This window comes from Cryptomeria japonica, chromosome 6 (assembly GCF_030272615.1).
Source record: "Cryptomeria japonica chromosome 6, Sugi_1.0, whole genome shotgun sequence".
In the NCBI taxonomy this organism is placed as follows: domain Eukaryota; kingdom Viridiplantae; phylum Streptophyta; class Pinopsida; order Cupressales; family Cupressaceae; genus Cryptomeria; species Cryptomeria japonica.
Window position 1 is genome coordinate 314010397 of NC_081410.1, and position 24355 is coordinate 314034751.

The window sequence follows — 24355 nt, forward strand, 5'->3', positions numbered from 1 at the left end:
TGTATGTAGTATGTACTAAATTGAGGAACACAACCTTTTTGCTGATGGTATTTCTATTATACATTTAAGAGTTTTTGCAAACTATGTATCCTATCACTATGCAAAGTTTGCTGGAAAATTTTACAAAACCCTACCATGGCATTTTTTTCCTAAAAGTAGACGAACCAAAAGCAATCTCCCTGAGTTGTTGCTTCAAAGGATTGATAGTTAGCAGGATTTAGGGCTACCAAATTCTGAACTAATCTGCCTACGCTCATTCTTCAATCGAAAAGTGGAAATGAAATATCAGTTTTGGGGCATGAAATTCGATCTGATCTGGAGATCTACAACATGATTTTCGTAGCACGAAAACATTAAATATATTAGATGCGATTCTGCGATTCAAAATTTGTTGTTGGACGTGTATTAAATGCACGTCAAAAGCAATCCAAAAATTAAATTTAAAAAAAAAGTGCTTCATTCACACTTCTCCAAGTTTTTCCTCCTCTTCAGTTTGCTGCAAAAAAAAATCAGACTTTGAAAATGTGAATGAAAACACCAAATATGGTGGTTTTGTGTTGTTTTGGAGGAAGGGGTGGAGCCCACGTCATATTAGGGTTACCCCCTAAGTGGGCGACGGGAGACATCTAGATGTCTCTTCGCCCCTCGAGAAATGCCTACGTGTCTCCCAAGGAAATGTGGTGACATCTCCCAAGGAGACTTGGGGACGTCTCCACGTCTCCTCATCTCCTTGGGAGACATGAAGACATTTCCCTGTCTCCCGTGGAGCACCGGTCGTAGTGGCGGGACGGCGAGAGATGTCACGTCCCCATTTCCTTGTCTTGGAAACGTCCGAGTCTCCGAAATGCGGCCCAAAAGCAGGGGAAATGCGTTTCCGTGTGTTGACGTGGCTAAAATCGTATTCCTACAACTCTCTCCGGCCAACGCAGATTAGAATGTTCTTGCTGAGTATCCTATCCTCTCTTGAATAAGGAAGCCCTAATGCTGTTTTAGTTGATCAAAGGGGACAACCTCAAGATTCCCAATGTCAGTTCATGACTGCGAGATAACTCAGTGATTTGGTGTGTTTTTGCTGCTAATACAAGGGGATTTACATTTACAACAAGCTGGTCTGCATCCAACGATGCTGATTCTCAAGCTGGGAAATAAAATCAAAAGGGAAGGTTTTAGGGATCCTAAGTGCAAGGATAGGAACAACTAATGTAGTGGGTAGATAGATTTCCACAAAACTGATTCTTGTTTTGCTAGAGACATCCTCACAACTCGACAAGAATGGTGCAAGCTCCAAAGGGATGAAGGATTTTAAGACTATGGGGATTCATCTAGCCACCCAATTCTGGCACAGCCTAAAACAAACACCCACAGTTGAACTAAGCACAGGTATGGTTCAGACTAACCATGCACGGTGACCTACAATCAGCAGGTCCCCAATGGTGTGAACCGGAAATGCATAAAATATCCTGCACAATTTGCTATTAAAATCATTGAACTCTACTTCTAACAAGCTGGAAGAAAATCATGCAAACTAGTTAAAAACAAAAATAACAAACACCGAATCAATGTTCATATATTGATTTTAGCTGCTATTACAACAATTTCTGTAGCGTTCTATGCTACTCCTAATAATCTAACTACTAAAATCTAACCTACAAAAACTCTAACCCTTTCCAATGAGAGGCATCCTGCTTTTTATAGATTTTACAATTCAAATCAAGGGTCAGGATTGACTGCATCGAACAGTCCTGATCTGGCTTCTAGAACTTGGCAGCTTTAACCCATGCCTAGTCAATCCTGAGTTATCTCCCCAACCACTTTCTTAACTACCTACAACTGTTCGGCATCAATTCAGGTCAATCTGATAGTTGGAAATAATTGACCTGTGCCCCCTCACTTTAAATTTATCAGACGGAGCCCATAGGTAGTCATGTACAATAAAGCAGTTCAGTTTTACAAACTGATTTTCTGTAATTAATTTCAGCTGTGTGTTTGTAAGATTTTATATTCGTAACATTTTGTGTGCTTTTTTGTCTTCAATCTTGCTGGTTCAGGTGGTGGCGCGCTTGCATCTTTGGTTCCGGCTTTGGTTGCAATCAAGTCTTCAATCTGAGCTTTAGGTTTTCTCCGAGCTCCTTTCAGCGACATTATCGATTTTGCAAACAATCAATTTTCATCCTGAATTAATCATTTTGAAAAGTTAAATAAATTGATTTAACCAATATTAAATTTTCTAGGCGAGGTCGGGCTTTGTTTGGCGAAGACGAAAGTTGTTCGCCTTTAAAACAATATAAATCTCTCTTTGTGAAATTAGGGGCTTTAGGTTAAAATGCGACTTTGATTTAGTGCTCCCTTTGTTTTAAATTAATATTTAGCTGTTTGAAATGTTTTGAGCGACTTTCCACACGACTCACAAAACTCAGCCCTTACACCTAAAATGTGCGATTTTCATGGTTTTGTTTTTTTGATTTTGCAAAAAGGGGGAGGGGGAAATCGTCGAACTTAAACCTCTTTATATGCTCCAAATGAAATTCGGCTACTTTGTTAAAATGGTGCAATTTTGCTTGCTTTTTAAAGACGCCTAACTTTTGATGGAAATTTGGCCACCTTGGCAAAAGTGAAACTCGGTCATTTTGATTACTATGTACGACTTGTCTTCTTGCAACTTTTAAACTTTTAGAACACTTGTTTTAGCCAAAATTGGGCATTTTGAAAAAAAATGAGAGCTTCACTTTAAATGGTGCCCCTTTCTTAACTTGCAAACTCGGCTGTCCGAAGGAAAATGGGCGATATTTTTTGACTTTAAACGCCTAACTCCCCTAACATGGAATTCAGCCCTTTCAACAAAAAAGTGCAATTTGCCAAGCTTAAATGCCTCCTTTTTTTTTACAAACTTTGGGCTATAGAGGGTGGTGTGAACCCGAAATGCATCAAATACCCCCCACAATTCGCCATTAAAACCATTGACGTAGCATTTTGTGTGCTCTTTTGTCTTCAATTTTGCTGGTTCAGGTGGTGGCGTAGTTGCATCTTCGCTTCCGGCTTTGGTTGCGATTAGGTCTTCAATCTGAGCTTTAGGTTTTCTCCTAGCTCCTTTCAGCGACATCGTTGATTGTGCAAACAATCAATTTCCATCGTGAATTAATTATTTTGAAAAATTAAATAAATTGACTTAACCAATATTAAAGTTTCAAGGCGAGGTCGGGCTTTGTTTGGCGAAGACGAAAGTTGTTCGTCTTTAAAACAGTATAAATCTCCCTTTGTGAAATTAGGGCCTTTTTGCTTGCTTTTTAAAGACGCCTAAGTTTGATGGAAATTTGGCCACCTTGGCCAAAGTGAAACTCGGTCATTTTGATTACTATGCATGACTTGTCTTCTTGCAACTTTTAAAATTTTAGAATACTCGTTTTTGCCAGAATCGAGCATTTTGAGAAAAAATGTGAGCTTCACTTTAAATGGGCCCCCCTTTCTTAACTTGCAAACTCGGCTATCTAAAGGAAAATGGGCGATATTTTTTGACTTTAAACGCCTAACTCTCCTAACATGGAATTCGGCCCTTTCAACAAAAAAATGCGATTTGAAAAAGCTTAAATGCCTCCTTTTTATTTTACAAACTTCGGGCTATAGAGGGTGATTGCGCGATTTTCTTTTAGCATCTTGCAAATAAATTTTTTATCGAACTTTAGCTATAGCTTGCCCTTTGTTCAAATGAATTTCGGCCTTCTCAGAGAGAATGCACGATTTTGGAGGGTATTAACTGAAGATTTTTGACAAGAATGATATTCGCGATTTTAGCTTGTGAGCCATAGCGCGAGTCCTATTTTGCAAACTAAACTTGGGCATTTTGCTCTTTTTGTGCGAATTTTGCTTGAGGGGACGTCGCCTTTGCCCTAGGAATTCTAAGTTTCGAATGTGAATGCATGATTTTCTTTTTAGAGCATTTTCGGCCTTTAAGGGAAAAAAATGTGAACTTTCACTTGTAAACTCGACTCTCTCAGAAGAAATGCGCGATTTTCTTTTGATTTGTTGCCTTGCGTGATTTGCAAAGTCGGGACTTTGGCAAATGAGAGGAAATTGAAAGATCCCTGATGGATCCCCTTGCTGATCTGCTGTAATTTTTAAAATAATAAACTATATTTTCCTGTGATTTTGCTGATGGTCTTACAGAATAGAGAGAAGTTGCAGAATGTTTGGTTTTCTTTTTGTATTCTTTTGAATATATAAGCAAGTAATGAATAAAGAACAACAAATAAGGAAGGAAGCTGAAACAAGTAAGAACATTCAATTAAATCAGAATTGATACAAATCGTACCAGGCAGATTTCTGATTTATAATATCCAGATTATTCCCTACGCACTGGGGATGTGCTTACATCCAATAATGGCGCCAACTGAAGGGTAGATGATGAACACAAACCAAGAACACCAGCTATGGCTGAATGAAAGTCTTCACCACTTCCAGCGTAAAGTGTACCTGCTGTAATGGTGGCATCAAGCTGGAACAATCACGCCCCAGCCGGGAAATTCAACCACCCTGCTGAAACCCTCACCAAGCAATCTGAATCTCCACAAGGAATAGTGCATACACTCTGACCAATAATGCCTATGCCAAAAGAATCCACTGCCAATCAATAGTTGAGGGCTACGTCCCAGCCAGTACCAATCATGGGGTTTGCGTCCCAGATTGAAGAATTGCTCTACCAGAGCAATATTGCACCAAACAAGTTTTCAATATGTAAAAGATAATGAGAAATTAGGTTTCCTTCTCCTTATATCTCTTTCCTTCCAAATCGAACCCTAAAGATATATGAAAAGTGCGCTTTAATATAAAGTCATATTTCCCAATATTGGGCGCCCAAGTATGGAAAAAACACCACTTTTTCAATATAAAATAACTCCAAGCGCCAAAAGGACCCTGGCAAGTGAAAATCATTTAGAAAAGTTCAAGACCTTTCCAACGAGCTATAACACATGGGTATACGAATCCAGATGAAGCCAAAAACCCCCTATTACTCTGAAATGGCTATAGACATAGCCTTATTTAAAATATTAAAACGCTAACTTAGGAAATATTTAAATATATTAAAAATATAACCCAAATAGCTACAGAAAGCTCGAAACACACCAAAAGCCTGAAACTGAACTTGTCACCTGTCTGTGACTGATGTCGGAAATCATGGATCAACTGGCAGTCTCATCCCTAAAATCTAGGGATGCTCCTAAAAACTAGGAAACACACCCAAATCTCTTGAAACTGAAACCATCTGAAAGGTCATGAATAACCTCATGACTGGCAACTGTCACGACCTCCTAAAATTTAGGGATATCCCCTAAAATCTAGGAACTGGTTCAAACTGTCTCCAAACTACCTGTAAAGCCAAAATCCAGTCACTATATGCACTGAATAAGTCGCAATCAACCTCTGCTAGCCTACGAGACTCCAACGATAGGCCAACTCCTCCGTCTTTGATGTCCACTCTAGAAAGGGGACATGACAGAAATCGAGACATATACTTCGGGACCACATCAACACTGGAGATGGCTTGGGAGACTCAGGCATTTAGGATTAAATACGTGATTCCTTGCTTGCTCTCATCGGGGTTTTTGCTCGGCGATTTGAAGGTGTTTGAGAGAACACAAAAATATCGATATCTCAAAAAAAAAACTCAAACTTTTATTACTGTGCCTTCATCGGCATTGTGAAGGCGTCTGAGAGCAATCACGTCATGCTCGTTTCGGGATTTTCTCAATATTTGCGTAGAAGTGATATCAAATGATAAACCCCCTGCGCTTGCCAATGCCATGGTTAAATTCAATGCTTTGTTGATTTTGGCTTCGCATTGCACTTTCTTCTTCGGGCAAACTAAGAAAGGGGCTCCCTTGTCCGGGATAGGGGTGTGTGTGCGACACGCACAACAAATGGCGACTCGGTTGGGAAATGTTCCTAAACATTTCAAGGATGACTATTTGGATCGAACCCAAAATCTCTTTTTTATACCCCGCAAAACAACCCAAATGACAAAAGACATATTCAAAGTAAAAAAGAGGTCGCAAACTTAATCAAGTTACCAACCTTCAAAATCAAGTGTGTGCGGTGAAGTTCATTCTGGCTTAAAGAAAGTCGACATATGATCATTCAGTTATGGCAAGCTATGTAGGGCGGATCTAACTTCAAAAGCAACCTGGATATTGCTTCGCTGCCAATTAAGCCTACGTGGGATTGAGCGTTATAGTGGTCGCTGAAGCAGAGCTTCAGAATTTAAACTTGCAATGACTTCCCTTTGATAAAACAACAGACTTAAGTGATTTTAAGCTTTAAATGTGCGGTGATCGCAATGTTGGTGACAAGATGTAGTAGGCAACTAAATTTTAAAAATGACTAAGCCTTAAACCAAATGGACTAACTATGGGGGCGACCATGAATTAGGTGCTCTACCAAAATCGACATCCAAGAAACATACCGGCAAACATCCTGACTTCGCACACCAATGCTGGGAAAAACAAACCCTTACAAAATTGACAGGGAGACAACCCCTTTCGAAAGCAAACCTAGACTACCGCAAAGAAAACTAAAGTAAAGCGGAAAACAGGGAAACTAAACTAAAAACATAAAACAAACTACTCTAAGAACAAAAAATAAAACCCTAAACTAACTATATACAAGAGAGGCCGACTGTGCAAAAATGCGGTCTATATTCATGTGTTCCTGACCCAAGATGATTTCTCCATTTGTGTAGCAGTAACAGGTCAGTGGGGACAGTTCTAAGTTTGGCTGACTTGTCTTTGTATCTTGAAAAGAAAATTTTCAGTCGGCCACTTTTGACTTTAGCCAAGACATCGGGCAATATTATTAGTTGGGGAAGTTCATTAGGTCCATGGTCAATCCATTTACAGGTTGCTTTCCCGAAAGATTCAAAGTTAAACTGAATTTTTTTTCAGAATTAATAGTAGGAGGGAAAGAAACAACCTGGTGTGTTTTTGAGTCGTGCGGGGTGTCGTGCGAAGGAAAAGCTTCAACAACTTTAGGAGGTCGCAACTAGTGGTGCAACATCCCGCTGGCTTCCGATGTGTGCAAATCAGCATCAGATTCTACATCAGGTTGCACAGGCTGAAAAGTAGTCTCGAATTCGAACTCAGGAAAGTGGAAATCATTATCCACCGGTTCATCTTCAGGTTGCATGAACCATGCAACCCTATGCGCTTCTATCAGCATATCTTCAAATAGTAGGGACTCTTCGATTGATTGTTCTTCAAAAACGTCCTTAACGGGCTATTGGACTGTTTCCTCCATTGGTGGGGCTGCTACAAACTACTCCTCAGTGTTCGGCTGCTCTACGGGGTGCACTTGATCTGCATCTTCAAAAACATCTTCCTCAGGTGAAAGGATAGTACAGTCATATGCTGCGATAGTCTGATTAACAGGTTTGTCTTGGTCAACACTTGGCAACTCCATCTTCACATCATCGGAGAGGGTGGTGCTGCATTGATCTTGCCTCCTTCTGTACTCATCTACAAGGTAGGCACTGCACCCTTTGCTGGTGATGCACTCCTCTGGTTATTTCGGCAGTCCATACTGGGCTTTGAATTGACTAATTGTCTCCATGCATAACGAGTAGGTGAATTCTGAGTGTGGGGTGCGATGAATTCTGCACCACCAAGGTGACAGCATGCTCTCCAAGCACAGTTCTTCATCGAGACCAAACTGGTTCTCAATCCGGTCCTTAAATCGTGTAAACTGATCAATGTTTGACGAAGGGCTTGGGATTTCTGATTATATGAACTCCTTTGGTTTGGGGATATCCCAGAAAAATATTTGTCCCTGCAACGCAAGCTCATCCCTTGACATAAATTTCAAGCAGTTCGATTCTTTGTACTCTGTTGTGTTGTGGATTTTGCAGTGACCTGCAGATGCAAATTCAAACAGTTGCTTAGGATATACTGCACACTCAGCCTTTGCTGAATTTGGGAAATGTCAGAGTGCGAACAGTCTGTATGAAGTGGCTGACCCGACATCTTGACTCAGAACTCTTTTTGGTATTTTTTCAGATTTTTCAGATTTTTTTGGTTTTTCTGGTTTCACAGGGATTTAGCATATCCCAAATATAACATTAAAAGGGCTCAATAGACTCAACTTGCTGCAAGGAACCTAACAGGGGCCCTCCTTCTAGCACCAATTATGTTGACGTGGCTAAAACCGTATTGCTACAACTCTCTTCGGCCAATGCAGAATAGAATATTCTTGTTGAGTATCCTATCTTCTCTTGAATAAGGAATCCCTAATGCTGTTTTAGTTGATCAAAGCGGACAACCTCAAGGTTCCAAATGTTAGTTCATGACTGTGGGATAACTCAGTGATTTGATGTGTTTTTGCTGCTAATACAAGGGGACTTAGTTTTACAACAAGCTGGTCTGCATCCAACGATGCTGATTCTCAAGGTGGGAAATAAAATCAAAAGGGAAGGTTTTAGGGTTCCTAAGTGCAATGATAGGAACAACTAATGCAGTGGGTAGATAGATTTCCACAAAACCCGATTCTTGTTTCGCCAGAGACATCCTCACAACTCGACAAGAATGGTGCAAGCTCCAAAGGGATGAAGGATTTTTCAGACTATGGGGATTCATCTAGGCACCCAATTCTGGCGCAACTTAAAACAAACACCTACAGTTGAACTAAGCACAACTAAGGTTCAGACCAACCATGCACGGTGACCTACAATCAGCAGGTCCCCAATGGTGTGAACTTGAAATGCATCAAATACCCCTCACAATTCGCCATTAAAACCATTGAACTCTACTTCTAACAAGCTGGAAGAAAACCATGCAAACAAAATAAAACCAAAATAACAAACACCGAATCAATGTTCATATATTGATTTTAGCCGCTATTACAACAATTTCTGCAGCAGTTCTATGCCACTCCTAATAATCTAACCACTAAAATCTAACCTCCTACAAAATCTCTAACCCTTTACAATGAGAGGCATCTTGCTTTTGATAGATTTTACAATTCAAATTAAGGGTCAAGATTGACTGCATTCAACATTCCTGATCTGCCTTCTAGAACTTGGTAGCTTTAACCCATGCCTAGTGAATCCTGAGTTATTCCCCCAACCACTTTCTCAACTACCTACAACTGTTTGGCATCAATTTAGGTCAATCTGGTAGTTGGAAATAACTGACCTGTGTCCCCTCACTTTAAATTTATCAGACGGGGTCCACGGGTAGTCATGTACAATAAAGCAGTTCAGTTTTATAAACTGATTTTCTGGAATTAATTCCAGCCGTGTTTGTAAGAATGCATATTAGTAGCATTTTGTGTGCTCTTTTGTCTTTGGTTGCGATCAGGTCTTCAATCTGAGCTTTAGGTTTTCTCCCAGCTCCTTTCAGCGACATCGTCGATTTTGCAAACGATCAATTTACATCCCGAGTTAATCATTTTGAAAAATTAAATAAATTGATTTAATCAATATTAAATTTTCAAGGTGAGGTCAAGCTTTGTTTGGCAATGACGAATGTTGTTCGTCTTTATAACAATATAAATGTCCCTTTGTGAAATTAGGGCCTTTAGGTTAAAATTCGACTTTGATTCAATGCTCCCTTTGTTTTAAATTAAAATTTGGCTATTTCAAATGTTTTGAGTGACTTTCCACATGACTCACAAAACTCGGCCCTTACACCTAAAATGTGCGATTTTCATGTTTTTGTTTTTGTGATTTTGGCAAATGGGGTGGGGGAATCGTCGAACTTAAACCTCTTTATATTCTCCAAATGAAATTCGACTACTTTGTTAAAATGGTGCGATTTTGCTTGCTTTTTAAAGACGCCCAACTTTTGATGGAAATTTGGCTACCTTGGCCAAAGTGAAACTTGGTCATTTTGATTACTATGCACGACTTGTCTTCTTGGAACTTTTAAACTTTTAGAACTCTTGTTTTAGCCAAAATCGGGCATTTTGAGAAAAAATGTGAGCTTCACTTTAAACAGGCCCCCCTTTCTTAACTTGCAAACTCGGCTATCTAAAGGAAAATGGGTGATATGTTTTGAGTTTAAATGCCTAACTCTCCTAACATGGAATTTGACCCTTTCAACAAAAAAGTGCGAGTTGCCAAGCTTAAATGCCTCCTTTTTTTTTTTGGCAAACTTCGGGCTATAGAGGGTGATTGCGCGATTTTGACTTGAAGTTCTTTTCCAATAAACTTCGCCCCTTTTGGGCCTTTTGTGCTATTTTCTTTTAGCATCTTGCAAATAATTTTTTTATCGAACTTTAGCTATAGCTTGCCTTTTGTTCAAATGACTTTCGGCCTTCTTAGAGAGAATGCACGATTTTGGAGGGTATTAACTCGAGATTTTTGACAAGAATGAAATTCGTGATTTTAGCTTGTGAGCCATAGCACAAGTCCTATTTTGCAAACTAAACTTGGGCATTTTGCTCTTTTTGTGCGAATTTTGCTTGAGGGGACGTCGCCTTTGCCCTAGGAATTCTGACTTTCAAATGTGAATGCGCGATTTTCTTTTTAGAGCATTTTCGGCCTTTAAGGGAAAAAATGCGAACTTTCACTTGTAAACTCAGCTCTCTCAGAAGAAATGCACGATTTTCTTTTTGTTTGTTGCCTTGTGTGATTTGCAAAGTCGGGACTTTGGCAAATGAGAGGAAATTGCAACTTATACTTTGGGACCACATCAACACTGGAGATGGCTCGAGAGACTCAGGCATTTAGGACAAAATATGCGATTCCTTGCTTGCTCTCATTGGGGTTTTTGCTCGGCAATTTGAAGGTGTTTGAGAGAACACAAAATTATCGATATCTGAAAAAAAAACTTAAACTTTTATTATTGTGCCTTCATCGGCATTGTGAAGGCGTCTGAGAGCAATCACGTGATGCTCCTTTCGGGATTTTCTCACTATTTATGTAGAAGTGATATCAAATGATAAACCCCCTGCGCTGGTCAATGCCATGGTTAAATTCAATGCTTTGTTGATTTTGGCTTCCCATCGCACTTTCTTCTTCGAGCAAACTAAGAAAGGGGGTCCCCTGTCTGGGATAGGTGTGTGTGTGCGACACGCACAACAAATGGCGACTCGGCTAGGAAATGTTCCTGAACATTTCAAGAATGACTATTTGGATCGAACCCAAAATCTCTTCTTTATACCCCACAAAACAACCCAAATGACAAAAGACATATTCAAAGTAAAAAAGAGGTCGCAAACTAAATCAAGTTACCAACCTTCAAAATCAAGTGTGTGCGGTGAAGTTCATTCCGGCTTAAAGAAAGTCGACATATGATCATTCGGTTATGACTTCAAAAGCGGGTTGCCTGTTTCTTCGCGGCGTCATGATGCCATCATGGTCATTGTTGATAGATTGACCAAAGTTGCGCATTTTGTTCCTATTCGATCTTCTTACACTGCAGCAGTGGTGGCACGAGTCTTCTTGGAAGATGTGGTGAGGTTGCATGGGATCCTAAGGTGGATCATTTCTGATAGAGACCCTGTCTTTACATCGGCCTTGTGGACCTCACTTCAGCATGTTTTGGGGACCCAGCTGAACTTTATCACCCAGAGACCGATGGTCAGACTGAGCGTGTGAATCAGGTCTTGGAGGACATGCTTCGCATGTATGTTTTGGATTAGTAGTTGCGTTGGGAAGAATATCTTTGCCTCGTGTAGTTTGCTTATAATAAAGGATATCACAGCTCTATAGGCATGTCGCCCTTCCAGGCATTGTATGGTCGTCCTTGCCGTACTCCTTTGAGTTGAGATCGGTTGGAGGATAGGGTGTGTTTAGGCCCGGATTTGCTTCGTGTGATGGAGCAGCAGGTTGAGCAGATTCGTGGGCATTTGGTTGCTGCCTAGGATAGGCAGAAGAAGTATGCCGATGCTCATAGAGTTGATTGCCAGTTTTCTGTTGGCGACTGTGTGTTCTTGAGAGTGCGTCCGCGAAAGAGTCCGATCCGTTATGGAAAGGGTTCTAAGTTGGCACCTCGTTTTGTAGGCCCTTTTGAGATCCTTGAGAGGATAGGACCTGTTGCCTACCGTCTTGCCTTGCCGCCAAGTCTATCCCGCATCCATGATGTCTTTCATGTTTCTGTTCTTTGTCCTTATCATTGTGATGTGACCCATGTTTTTGATTGGAATGCTTTGCAGGTCGAGGACGGGCAGCTTTCCATGGAGCACGTGCGCATCCTTCAGCATCGGGATTTGACCCTCAAGGGTCGCACCATCGAGGAGGTAAGGGTCCTATGGGACCCCAGTGATGAGTCCTCTGCGACTTGGGAAGATGCAGCGAAGATGAGAGAGCTTTATTCTTATCTGTTTTAGGCTTCCAGGAGTAAGCCTAGGCTTGGGGGGGAGGATGTAGTACCCCTCCTCGATCAGCCTCTTTTGTATGTTTTGAGTTACTTCAGTGACTGTTCTGTGGAACATTATTGTATTTTGATTCAGATATTATGCGATGTTATTTCATGCTTTATCTGGATTTATGGTGTATGATTTTATGCAGTATTTCAGTGCTTATGATTAATGTTATTTTATGGATCATTATCATGGACTGACACTTTTCCCTTATATTGCGATCCGTTATTTATATGTTGCGTGTTCGCAAGTGTATTGGGATGCGAGGGGATGATTTTCCTTCACTCACTCCGGTGAGATAGGGAACATCACGATTCTCCTTCATCGGTGTGTTTATCGTGCTTGTATATATATTGGTGTTGTGACGTTTTCACACATCGCCCCATTGCAAATGGGGACCCATGTTTTTTGTTTTTTGCTCGTTTTCGCTTTGCTTTTCTAGGGTTTTGTTAGTTTGTTAGTTGTCTGGATTTGGGGTCAAGCCTTAGGGTTTTAATTACCGTCTTTTCGGACCAAAATCCAGTCGGTTTTGGGAGCTTTTTGAATTTCCTTTTCTAGAATGCAAATTTTGAGTGAAATGAATTCGCCAGAATGGTCTAATTTTCAATTGGAATGTTGATGCAGAGCTTAAATTTGTCTAAGTGTTGAAGATGAAATGTGAATTTTTGTCCAATTGAATATTTTTGACCAAATTTTGACTTTTTTGAATTTTGATCCTAGGCATTTCAAATGATTTGTTTTCGCCTTGTGAAGTGATAAAATGTGTAAAATCATGATATTTTGGCCTGTAGGAGCAAAATCGCTCCTGTCCCTCAGTGAAGGACGGGAGCTCGTTTTCAAATATCTTACTATTCTTGCAGGGTCAAGATGAATTACGAATTGGAAGTGATGGAGAAAGGCGAGATCTTTCCATTGAATATAAATTGAAGATTTTCATGAACACAGAAATGCCTCCAGGGGAAAAATCGCTCCTGTCCCTCAGTGAAGGACCGGAGCTACAAATCCAATTTTGCTTTGTCCTTGCAAGATTTTAATGTCTTGACGATGTGAAAAGGTCCAGAGAGGTGCATTTTATCAAATGAATATAACTTGAAGCGTCGCCCAGGGGATCACATAGGATAGCAAGTCCGGCCTGAGTGAGGTCCTGATCCTGAAATTTGGCTAAGTCTGGAATGTCCTGATCCTGAAATTTGACTAAGTCTGGAAACTGAAAAACCTCCAAAAACTAGATTTTGCAATATAACTCCTGGAGGTCTGAAACCACTCTCAAACATCCTGAAAGTATATATGGAATATAACTTAAAGTATAAGAAAGAAGAAACATAGAAGGAAATGTCACTTATACTTAAATGTTATATTCCATTAAAATTGTCCTGATCGAGAGTGCGAAAAGTCAAATTTCGCTCGTGTCCTTCTCCAAGGGTCCAGAGCGAAATGCGCTCCTGTCCCTCTCCAAGGGACCAAGGCGAATCGCTCGTGTCCCTCACCAAGGGACCAGAGCGAAAATGCTTAGTTGAGCCATTCCTGACCTTGTTTGGACGAATCGAGACATCAAAGGCATGGTGAAGGACGAAATGAGCATGATAGAGCATCCAGACTTGATCAAAAACGATGAAATGATGAAGTTTTTGCCTAGAGGGTCAAATTCGCTCCTGTCCCTCACTGAAGGACCAGAGCGAAATTCTTCATAAGATACGATCTGGGCAAAGACCAAGCAAATTTTATGTTCCAAGGCAAGAAAGGAGGTCAATCGAACCCGTTGAAGACAAATTGAAGATTATCAAACGTCAACAAAGGACCAAAATGCTTAAGTTCGCTCCTGTCCCTCAGGAAGGGACCAGAGCGATTTTTGTTGTAGATGATTTTCTCGCCAAATTTCAACCGATCTCAAGGCATGAATGAATGAAAGGAGGCATTGCGAATCCGTTGAATATAATTTTCGAAGGTGATGAAGTGAAATGTGGCCCACAAGAGCAAAATCGCTCCTGTCCCTCTCCAAGGGACCAGGGCGAGGTACCTTGTAGCTCTCGTCCCTCTCCCAGGGACCAGAGCGATTTCCTTCATTAGACAGAATCCAGGCAAATGTCAAGACAAGTGTACGTTCAAAGGCAAGGAAGAACATGAGATGGACGCATTGAATACAAAATGAAGATTTTTTGGACGTCCACAAAGGTCCTAAATGTCTAGTTCGCTCCTGTCCCTCAGGAAGGGACCAGAGCGATTTTTGATATAATTGATTTTCTTGCAAAGTTACAAACAATGTCAAGGCATGAACGAATGGAGTGAAGAAAGACGAATCCGTTGAATATAGACTTGGAACCTGACAAAGTGAGATAAAGGCTACAAAAGGAGGATCGCTCCTGTCCCTCTCCAAGGGACCAGGGCGATACAATAGTGATGTTACTTCCTATGCAAGTTCAAGGTCGATCCAAGTCAAGACAAGGTGGCGAGGGACATTTCAAGGCGTCTTTAGCAAGCACAAACATTAAAAGGTCGTCACAATGATGAAATTCGCATCCTAGGACATAGATCGCTCCTGTCCCTCTCCAAGGGACCAGGGCGATGTTAGATGCATTGGTCATTTTGTGCAAGATTTACGTATGAACAAGATTTCATAAGGTAATGCAAGGTCTAAGGCATCGTTTGAAGATAACATACAAGAATTTTGAACGTCCAAACATTGCTAATCAAGGTAAAAAGCTCACATCGCTCCTGTCCTTTGGACAAGGACCAGGGCGATCCTATCAAGAGCACTCATATTCCTTCAAGATCAAAGCAAGGTGAGGTTAAGCGAGGCAAGGGACGACGTTTGGAGGACATCACAATGAAGATCGAAGACAAAAGGATGCATATTGAACGTGGAAATTTGAAGATCGCTCCTGTCCTTTGGACAAGGACCAGGGCGATGAACATCCAAAGACACTCATGAACGCATGCAAGGCAATCAAATTCGAAGAGCTCATCATGATGATTAATGTTGAACGTGGAGATGAAGGAGTTGAACGTGAAAAATGCAAAAATCAAGACAAAATCATGGATCGCTCCTGTCCCTCTCCAAGGGACCAGGGCGATGAGGTACGTCCCTCTCATTTTCATAGTTTTGACGCCAGATAAGCAATTCAAATTTTCCTTAAATGCTAAGTTCGATAAAAAATTGAAAATCCTATTTAATTTGGCATTTAATGTGGCGTTGATCTTTTATTAATTATTTTGCCTTTATTAAAAATCGAAATTTGCAAATTAAAAACGTAAGGCATTAATAATTAATTAATTAATTAATAAAAATCGAATTTGAAGCGCTACAAAGGGAGGTCGGCCTTGCTAAATCATTTAAAAATCATTTAAAAAATTGTTTTATATCCTCAAGTCGGCCTAAGGGATAAATGCAATTCAAGCGCTATATATGGGGAGTGGAAGATTTCATTTTCACATCATCATTTTATCCTTCTACATGCGAATTAAGGAAGACAAGGGAGAAGTGCGATTTGGAGTTTACTAATAAAGGTGGTGCGATATCTTGAAGCTTCGTTGGAGCGAATTTGTCAAGGATTGAAGACCACGTCAAAGGTGCGAGACTAGGAGGATTTGTTAAGGCGAACTTGAAGATCCATTTGAGCGAATTGTCAAAGAGGCAAGACTTGAAGATCACGTTGAAATCCAAAGGTGGCGAAATTGATCTTTTGAGGAGATAACATTGAAGACTATTTATACCTCAATTTCGCCTAGGCGAATTTTATTCATTTTGCATTTTAGAGTTAAGCTCTCAAGTAAGGTATGGCAAAATCTCTTGTTTTAATTTCGAATTTTGATTGTCATTGCCTTAATTTTGAATTTTGAAATTTTGTTTTTCCTTAGCTCAATCGTTTTTTAGGAAATGATTAATAAAGGACTTATCATTAAGTTTCCTAAAATTTGCTCTCTAATTTATGTTATGTATTGCTAAATCATGTTACTAATTTTGAAATGTTGTGTAGGCGTCAAATGGAGGTCTCTTCAAGGAAAATCAAGCCGGATCAAGGACGGTCTTCGCCAGGACGGTCTTCGCCAGGACGATCAAGCCAAGACAAGGGCGACCTCTTCCAATCCAGCATTCCAAGGCGAGGTACATCATCCTGCACATCAAGGACAAAAGGAGTTAGAACAAGAGTTAATTAAAGATAGCCTCTCAACGACATCAAATTGAATATCTAGCAAGCTTCAAGTGTCAGATGAGGTGGCATCCCAGTCATCACTCCTCCAGTCAGTGAAGTCCACCTCAGCATGTCCAGATTCAATGTACTTAACTCATGGAAGGTGGCACAAACTCCGATGTACCTACCCCGGCTATCCATTGGTCGATTTTTCTAAAAGGGACATGTGTCCAAGCAATACAATTTTATCATTGGTCAAACATTAAATGTTATGTAATGGTTGTAACAAACCCTAATTAGGGTTTTCATTGTAAAATCTTGGCCATTGATCTTGAATTGATCTAAGCCATCAAATTGTATTGTGGGCACTATATAAGCCCAGGCATTTCATTTTGTAAAGGGAATTTTAGATGATTAGAGAGAGTTGTAAATAGTTGGAAGAGTTAGAATATAGTTGATAGAATAGCAATTAGAGTAGAATAGGAGGACAAGGCAAGAAATTGTTGCCATTGATTGTAAACAAACTCCATTTTCATTGAAGTAATGGTGAAATATGTCGTTTTCTTGCAATTTGCATGGTTTCTTGTTGAGTCTTCAATCTTAGATGGTAGATAATTAGATGAATGGAGGAAATGTGATTGATTGATGGTGGAATTCGTACATCCATACTACTAGCAGTTTGTTGATTGCAGACTTGCCTTGTGTAGTCAACTGGAATCGTTCAGCTCAAGCTCAATTTCAATTTGTCGCTTCTTCATTGATATGCATCAACTTGGATGGTATCTATGCCTGCGGTGATGATTTGAACATCATAAAGCTTCCTTAGAAGATCGCACTAGCCTTGTGTAGATGTTCCATTGATGTCAAAACAAGACCTAGTTAGAGTTTCATCAAAAATCAAATCATTGCTCCTACATTCTTAGTATTAGGATTAGATCCTCTCTTCGACCTTATCCTTTTTCCATTTTTTTAATCTAAGTTAGTAAGAGCCTGTGTCCAGCAAAGCAGATCGGAAGTTCAATGTAAGTCCCCTTGTGATTCCAGCAAATCACATCATACCACTGGAGCTTGTCCACACGTGGAGACCCCACTAAAAGAACCTTGGAGTCTACCTAACTGATCCTTTACGCGAATCTTCAACAGTTAGAGACTATTTTCTCAAGAGAGGATAAGATGCCTTTAGGTATTTTATTCTGTGTATGATTGTGTACAAAATACACGTCAACAATTGGTCTATATGCATGTGTGGTTCTTTGGTGCAAGACATTGCAGGTACTAGTACCGGGTAGGTACGAGGTATTGACTCCACCTGGTTTCGCAGGTCTGAGCATGCCTTATATATCCGATGGGAGTGGAGGAGATAGTTGTTGTACCCTAGCTTGACCGCACTCGTGTGAGTGTTGTCAGTCGGTTGTGTTTCCCCGTCTGGCTGTTATGCGTGTCATGGTGCCTTGGTTTGGTCATTTGAGAGTCATCATTTGATCTGTCTTGGTTTTGCGAGTTTCCGTTTATTTAAATGGTTATTTGATTTAAATGGATGATGCTATGTTGGGTAGGTGCAATCATTTAATTAATATGCTCTGTGATTATTGATTTATTTAAATTAATGATTGCTAGATTAAATGGTTAAATGGCTTAATTTATTGTGTAAAGTTGCATTGATATTTTTTTGAAATAAATAAATTGCCTAGCCATTTAAAAAGGTTAAATACTTATGTTGAAGGGAGTATTTATCGAAAAAGAAATAAATAAAAGCTTCCCTTTTTATTTTTCCATTTTGGCCTTTTTAATTTAATCATTGGAAAGAATTATTATTTTTGGGGAAAGAAATAAATCTGATTGCCTCTTTAGTTTTAAAATATTTAAATTTGATTGAATGAAAACTTTAACCTAGAAGCGTGGGTTAAAAGATATTTTGGGTATCCATTCTGGGCATTCACGGTAGGAAAAGAAGAGGATTTTTGGAGAGAAAATTCTGGAAAAACTTCCTGAAGGAGCTGGAAATTCGACCTGGCTGCAAGACTCGAGTTTCTTCATCCCTTTTGCTTGCTAATTGCTTCAAGGTTGGAGGTTCCCTTCTTGTTTTGAATTTGTTTTTTTGAAATTTTCAGTTTGCTTCCCGTGTATGGAAATTTATGTATTCTGCCTGTATATTCTTTTTGGAATGTTGAAATGGAAGAAAGATTGCCTGAAATAGTTGATTGTGTGATGCTATAAGCATATGGTTGCATTCAGGAAAGGAATTTGTTCATTTCTTCTTTGCTGTGTGTTATTTGTTCATAGCAAACAATTTCTTGATTTACCTCTTCTTGGAAAGAAAGAATTTTAGATTGGGCTTGCTGGGTGCATCCTTGTTTCTATTCTGTCATGATTTGGCTAGCTATTCTTTCCAGTGTGTTTATTTCACCATTTACATTGCTCGTAAACTCTTCCTTGAAATTTTGGAAATTGGCACTGTATGTGTGTGCGCGTGAAATAATTCTGGAAATGGAATGTTCGAAGTGGTAAGTGTTACCGGTTCAAAGTGGTAAGTGTTACCAGTTCGAAGTGGTAAGTGTTACCCGTTCGAAGTGGTAAGTGTCACCGGTTCGAAGTGGTAAGTGTTACGGGTTCGAAGTGGTAAGTGTTACCGGTTGGAAGTGGCTAGTGTTACCAGTGGTAGCACCACTACCGGTAAGTGGTGTCTGTTGCCCTGACATCAGCACAACCGCGGGTTGGTTTGACCCCCGCTTAGCTTTGAGCCCTCAAAGGTCTCCAAACTGGTTTGTGTTAAGAACTTAAATTTTATAAATGGAATGTTTAAAGTGGTATTGCGTGATGCAATGTGAGTTTCATGTGATTTTTATTATGTGGTTAATAAATTTATCAATGAAAATTAAGGCATGAATTAGAGATTCAAATGGGTAGATTTGGAATATTGATTTGGAAATTGATTAGATGTGACTGCTGGAAAGGAGTGTTTTATTTAATTTTCAATCAATGATGTTGCAAGTGTTTATGATGCTGATATTTTCAAAGATTGTCTGAGTGTGGATTCGATGTATTTAGCTGTCCTTGCAAGTGTTTATTGTGATATTTTGGTCTGTGGTTCAGTCATCCTGTGGTGGTGTAATTGGTACCTTTGACCAAGTGATATATGTTGGCTCCGTTGTCTTAACCATGTAGTGTCTTTGCCTTATGGTTAGTCAAGAGTCAGTATGTCCTTGTTTGACCACTTGTTTCTGATAGTGGTGTTATGGCTGTCTGCTTCGCCTTAGGGTCCTCGGGGAGTGACCATGCTTGTGTAGTGTCCTTTGAGAGAGTGGCTTTCGCTTGGGGGTTGCACCCAAAGTGGTAGGCATTACAACCTAGGGAAAGTCAGATAATAACTGGTAATCTAATGAATTGATTAGGTGGGTAGTATCATATCATTAATAAAGATAATTGTACCTCGTGCGTAGGTGAGTGCTAGTACAGGGCTCATAATGTTTCGAGAAGGCCTGGAATGGCAAACCAACCACCTTGTCTTCACGAAAGGCTGGTAGGGTCCGCATGAGACTTAGTTGGAACCGGATGGTTGGGAGAGGTTACCAGGATAGTGAGCCGGGACCTATGGAGGCTGTACCAGGGTAACCATCTTAAGCTATGCGATGACACTCTCTCATTTGGTTCACTTGTGTTTTGTGATTTCAGTTCACTGTGTTCGTGAAGTTGAGTCACCTGGATTCTTGTGGAGTCTTATTGTGCTGTCATGGAGTCGTATAGTTTTGTTGACCATGTCATGCTTATGCTTGTTTGAGGGTCCTCAGCTATCTCCATGCTTGTTTGAGGGTCCTCAGCTATCTCCTAGCACAGTGGGGTGATTCCTTTTGGGAATTACATGGTCGGGTGGTAGTGCCACTTCCCATCGGATGTTCGGATTTGTGCCTTCATGCGAGGATTGGTTCGCAGGTGTTCCTGTGGTTCGTGACTCATGCTTCATATCATGTTTTGAAGATTATTGGTATTTGTAGACCTATGTGGTCATTGTATCATTGTAATATTGATCTTATGTAACCTTGTAATTGGATGAGATCTATCCTTTATGTTTATTGAGAAGCTATGTATTGGAAGAGTGTAATCCTATGTTTGGATGTTTTTATCAAGTTTCCTTGATGATGTTAGTAAATGCTTATTGAAGTGGAAATTATGTTGTATCCTTTCAATCTTTCTATGATGAATCTTTATTTGCTTATGGCTTCTTGTGATCATTGAGTTAATGATGCATATGTGGATTTATGATGTTGTGAAATTTATTCTTGAAGTTAATTCTTCGTTGGTAACCCTTAAGGAATTCTGGAGTAGGTATTTCGCTTGTGTTATCGTGCATGTTGTGAAAATGCACTTATGATGTTTATACTTTTAAAAAAAAAATGTTTCACCCTTGTTGTGGGTTTTCCTTCGAGGTTCCTGGCGGGGCATTACACCCTCCATTCTGTGAACTGGGGTATTGTCCAAATCCCCCTGTCTTCAAGGAGTTTTCGTTCTTCAAAGTTGCTATGCTGCTGAAATGTGTTGCAGAGCACAATTCCCAAAAAGCTGATTGTAAAATGATTGAAAGATAGCCAAAATGAAATCCCCTTGTCTCTTTTAATGACCTCCAACACTAACTGTACCAAATAGGGTTTCTTTATTAAATTTCGTTGAGTTTATTAAAATAAACTCCCATTTAGAAAGTTCGACCCCTTGAGGGACGTATTTTATCATTAAATAAAAAATACCTTTTAAAAACAACATTAAGTTGTCTAGGTGGGCACCAATGGGGTACTTTATTTTTTAATTCAACTTTATAATTCTTTTTTATAAAGTCACTTTATAATATTTCTATTTTTAGCATAAAAGTGACTTTATGTTGAAATATCATAAAGTACTTATAAAATAAGCCATCCAAGCCTAGAAAATGGCAAAGTGTAAAACCTCTTGATAGCGCTGACATCTCCTAACCACAAGATTTGTCTACGGAGATGGAAATAGACAAATCTTTGCAACTGAGTGATCATCTAGGAAATAGGGGACATTACACCATATGACAATTTTGTACAGGTATAACACGTATAATATTATGTACTTTAGCATGGCTGATTAATTTTTGGTAACAAGGCCAGTTGGTGCCTTGAATGTTATCACCAGCCATTGTACCTTACCATTCTTTTACCTATATGTTGTATTTGTCTTGACTTTTCTTTTCCATCTTCACCATGTTTCTGTTTTTATATTATATGTGAATCAGGTTTGCACTTGAAGATCATTACATGATGGTCAGATCTATTAGTAAAGATATTCTTCCTACTGTGTTCTCTTATGATGTGATCATGACCATTGTGTATTTTATTTTGTATATTTATGCTTTTGTAAATATTTTATTTGGTTCTATATAACATACAAATTATCTTTGCTTTACAAAGGATGGCTTGGTTAAATCTTAAGTTTCCAGTTAGTACTCACCGGAATCTTCCTTTACCTTAGTTCTCATTTTTAATAGAACAGGAAATATAGTAAAAGAGACTTAAAAAAGCTAATTACTAATATCCAAGCCCTGGCCTGGACTAGATACAAGGGCATCAGTATTTCTGCTGTAGAAGTATGTTTACATTGATATCTTTAAAAGTTGCAAGAGACCAAGAATGGGAAAAAAATATTTAAAATTTTAAACTGTATGTGACTGACAACTGGAAAGCAAATAACCATGATAAATATCACAAAATAACTTGGTAATAATTTCAAAATGATAGTTCTGTAACTTACTGGATCAAAAATTAATGCAGTGGAAGTTTTTCAAAATGATAGTTCTCTAACTTCCTGGATGAAAAAATAATGCAGTGAAAGTTAAGAGGTCTATGTTGGAAGAAATCCCAAACACACTCTACATGAAATGAATCAGTCATTTTAGTTTGCCGTTATCTAGGGGCTTTAAAATGCTTTGGGGCATCTTTAAGTTTGTTTTCCTCAATAGAATTTTGATCATTGTTGCTTCTTATTTGGTACAGCAGGCCTAGGAAGAAGTCTGAATAACTGTGTTATGTTGATTCCCTCAGATGGGAGCCTTTAGGAGATCTCAAACTCTCAAGCTGAGTCGTCTACCTTTTCTGAGTGGGTTGCTGGGCATTTTGATGTTGGAGGGCTCCAACCAGTCTTCAGTTGGATTTTTCAATGGCGTGCAGTTGTTCATTTGCTTCTATACTTCTTTGAAGCTACTTATAATTTTGGCTGAAGTAAGTCGGCCATTCCTTGTGCTGTTGCATACATTGTTTTTGGATTGTATACAGCTGTATAATGAGAGCTTGCGGCTATAGAATGAGAGCATACAATCGTCATCCCTTTCATCAGTTGACAAGTGCGTGATTGCATATAGCTCTAGTATGAGAGCATACAACTGTAGAATGAGGGCATGCAAAGAACTTAGTGCGATGATATATTTAACATTTGTGATTACAAGAGTATGGGGGCTCATAGAATTGTGTTTTGAGTTAGGGCCACTAGGTTCAGTAGGACCTTTTGGGTTTGTTGGAACTTTGGGAGAATGTTAGTAACATAGTCATACAAATGTTGAAAGTGGGTGGCAGAGTAGTTATCATGTTGTATAGGTTCCTTGTTTTTAGAATGTAAGATTTATGGGAGGGCATGAATATGCAAAGAAAAAAAAATGATTATTGTTGAAGTCAGGAGGGAAGGGAGAAAGGAAGAGTGTTAAAACTAGGTCATATTTAACAGCGATAACGGAAAGAAGATCTAAGGAGAAGTATAATTTCCAAGAATCACCCTAACCCTTCTTTGATAATGCTCAAGCAATGGTTAGAAATGCTTCATTGAGATGTAATTTAACTTAATAGTCAACTGTTAAGAATTAATACATCTTTGTAAATTTGTAAGCATGCAAGTGTGTTCATATTTTTTTTAGAAGTTCCAACTTCTGTATTATTCTGGTTATGAATCCTGTCTTCAGTCATATGCTCAACTTCAGGCTTTTGAGAGTTGAAAAATAAAAGCATTAGAATTCTGACTAAAATATGTTGAAGGGCTATTGTCAAATGGTGCACCCCTTTGACAATTGTGGTAAGACAGCTTCTCATACAACCTTTCTTACATCTGTGCCTGTTGACATTCACATAGAATGCTGATAAGATGAACTGGAAAATGTCATTTTCAATTCTCAAGGTGGAAATCTAGAACTTTGATCATAACCTAAGGAAGATTGGATGGAGTATAATTTCTCTCTATATGAAGAAAGTGGCTTTGAGGGTTCAAGCTTTGATTTTTAGCACAATATGGCTTGATGACTACAAAGTAAGTTTCGAACCACTTTTTGGTGGTATTACCTGCTCTGACATAATGCTGGCAAAGGTCGTGTGCTCCAGAGATCTATTCAATTCTTGATAAAATAATCAATTTCAATTTAGTTGATTGAATTGTTAACTGCTCTATGCTTGAAGAGTTCGGATATATTAGTAATACCTTTTAAGATATAATTTTTTGTGAAGTTTCAGCTTGTGCCTTTCCAGCATTGGATATATTTATTATTAACAATATGTTTTAATATATATATATATATATTGTGAAGTTTCTACTTCAACTTTTCCAATTTTTTTATGCTCAATCTTCTGATTTTGTGCCATTTCTTTTCTATTATTTATGCAGTTTTGAGAATTGGACGTGGGATATTCAACTATGGAGGCAACGAAAGGATACCAGTTTATCCTATTTACTTGATAAAAGAACATTAAGTGTGGTATCAGGAGCAAGTTTAATTTTCAATAGCACTAAACCCCTATGGTCTCACATACTTGAATCACTCAAAGGACCAACAGACAATATGGATGACCCTAATACATTGGAAAAAGTTGTGAGTGATTATATTTTGAAAC

General features: G+C 39.1%; 1 protein-coding gene across 4 annotated transcripts in view; it reads left to right on the top strand.

The window, feature by feature from the left end:
- LOC131043896 (uncharacterized) overlaps positions 1–24355 on the top strand; it is a 126386-nt gene that overhangs the window by 70857 nt on the left and 31174 nt on the right. For all 4 annotated transcript variants that reach the window (XM_057977130.2, XM_057977134.2, XM_057977139.2 and 1 more), the window contains exon 4: positions 24129–24333. In XM_057977130.2, the coding sequence (XP_057833113.1) occupies positions 24129–24333 (205 nt within the window). The remainder of the gene's footprint in view (positions 1–24128; positions 24334–24355) is intronic.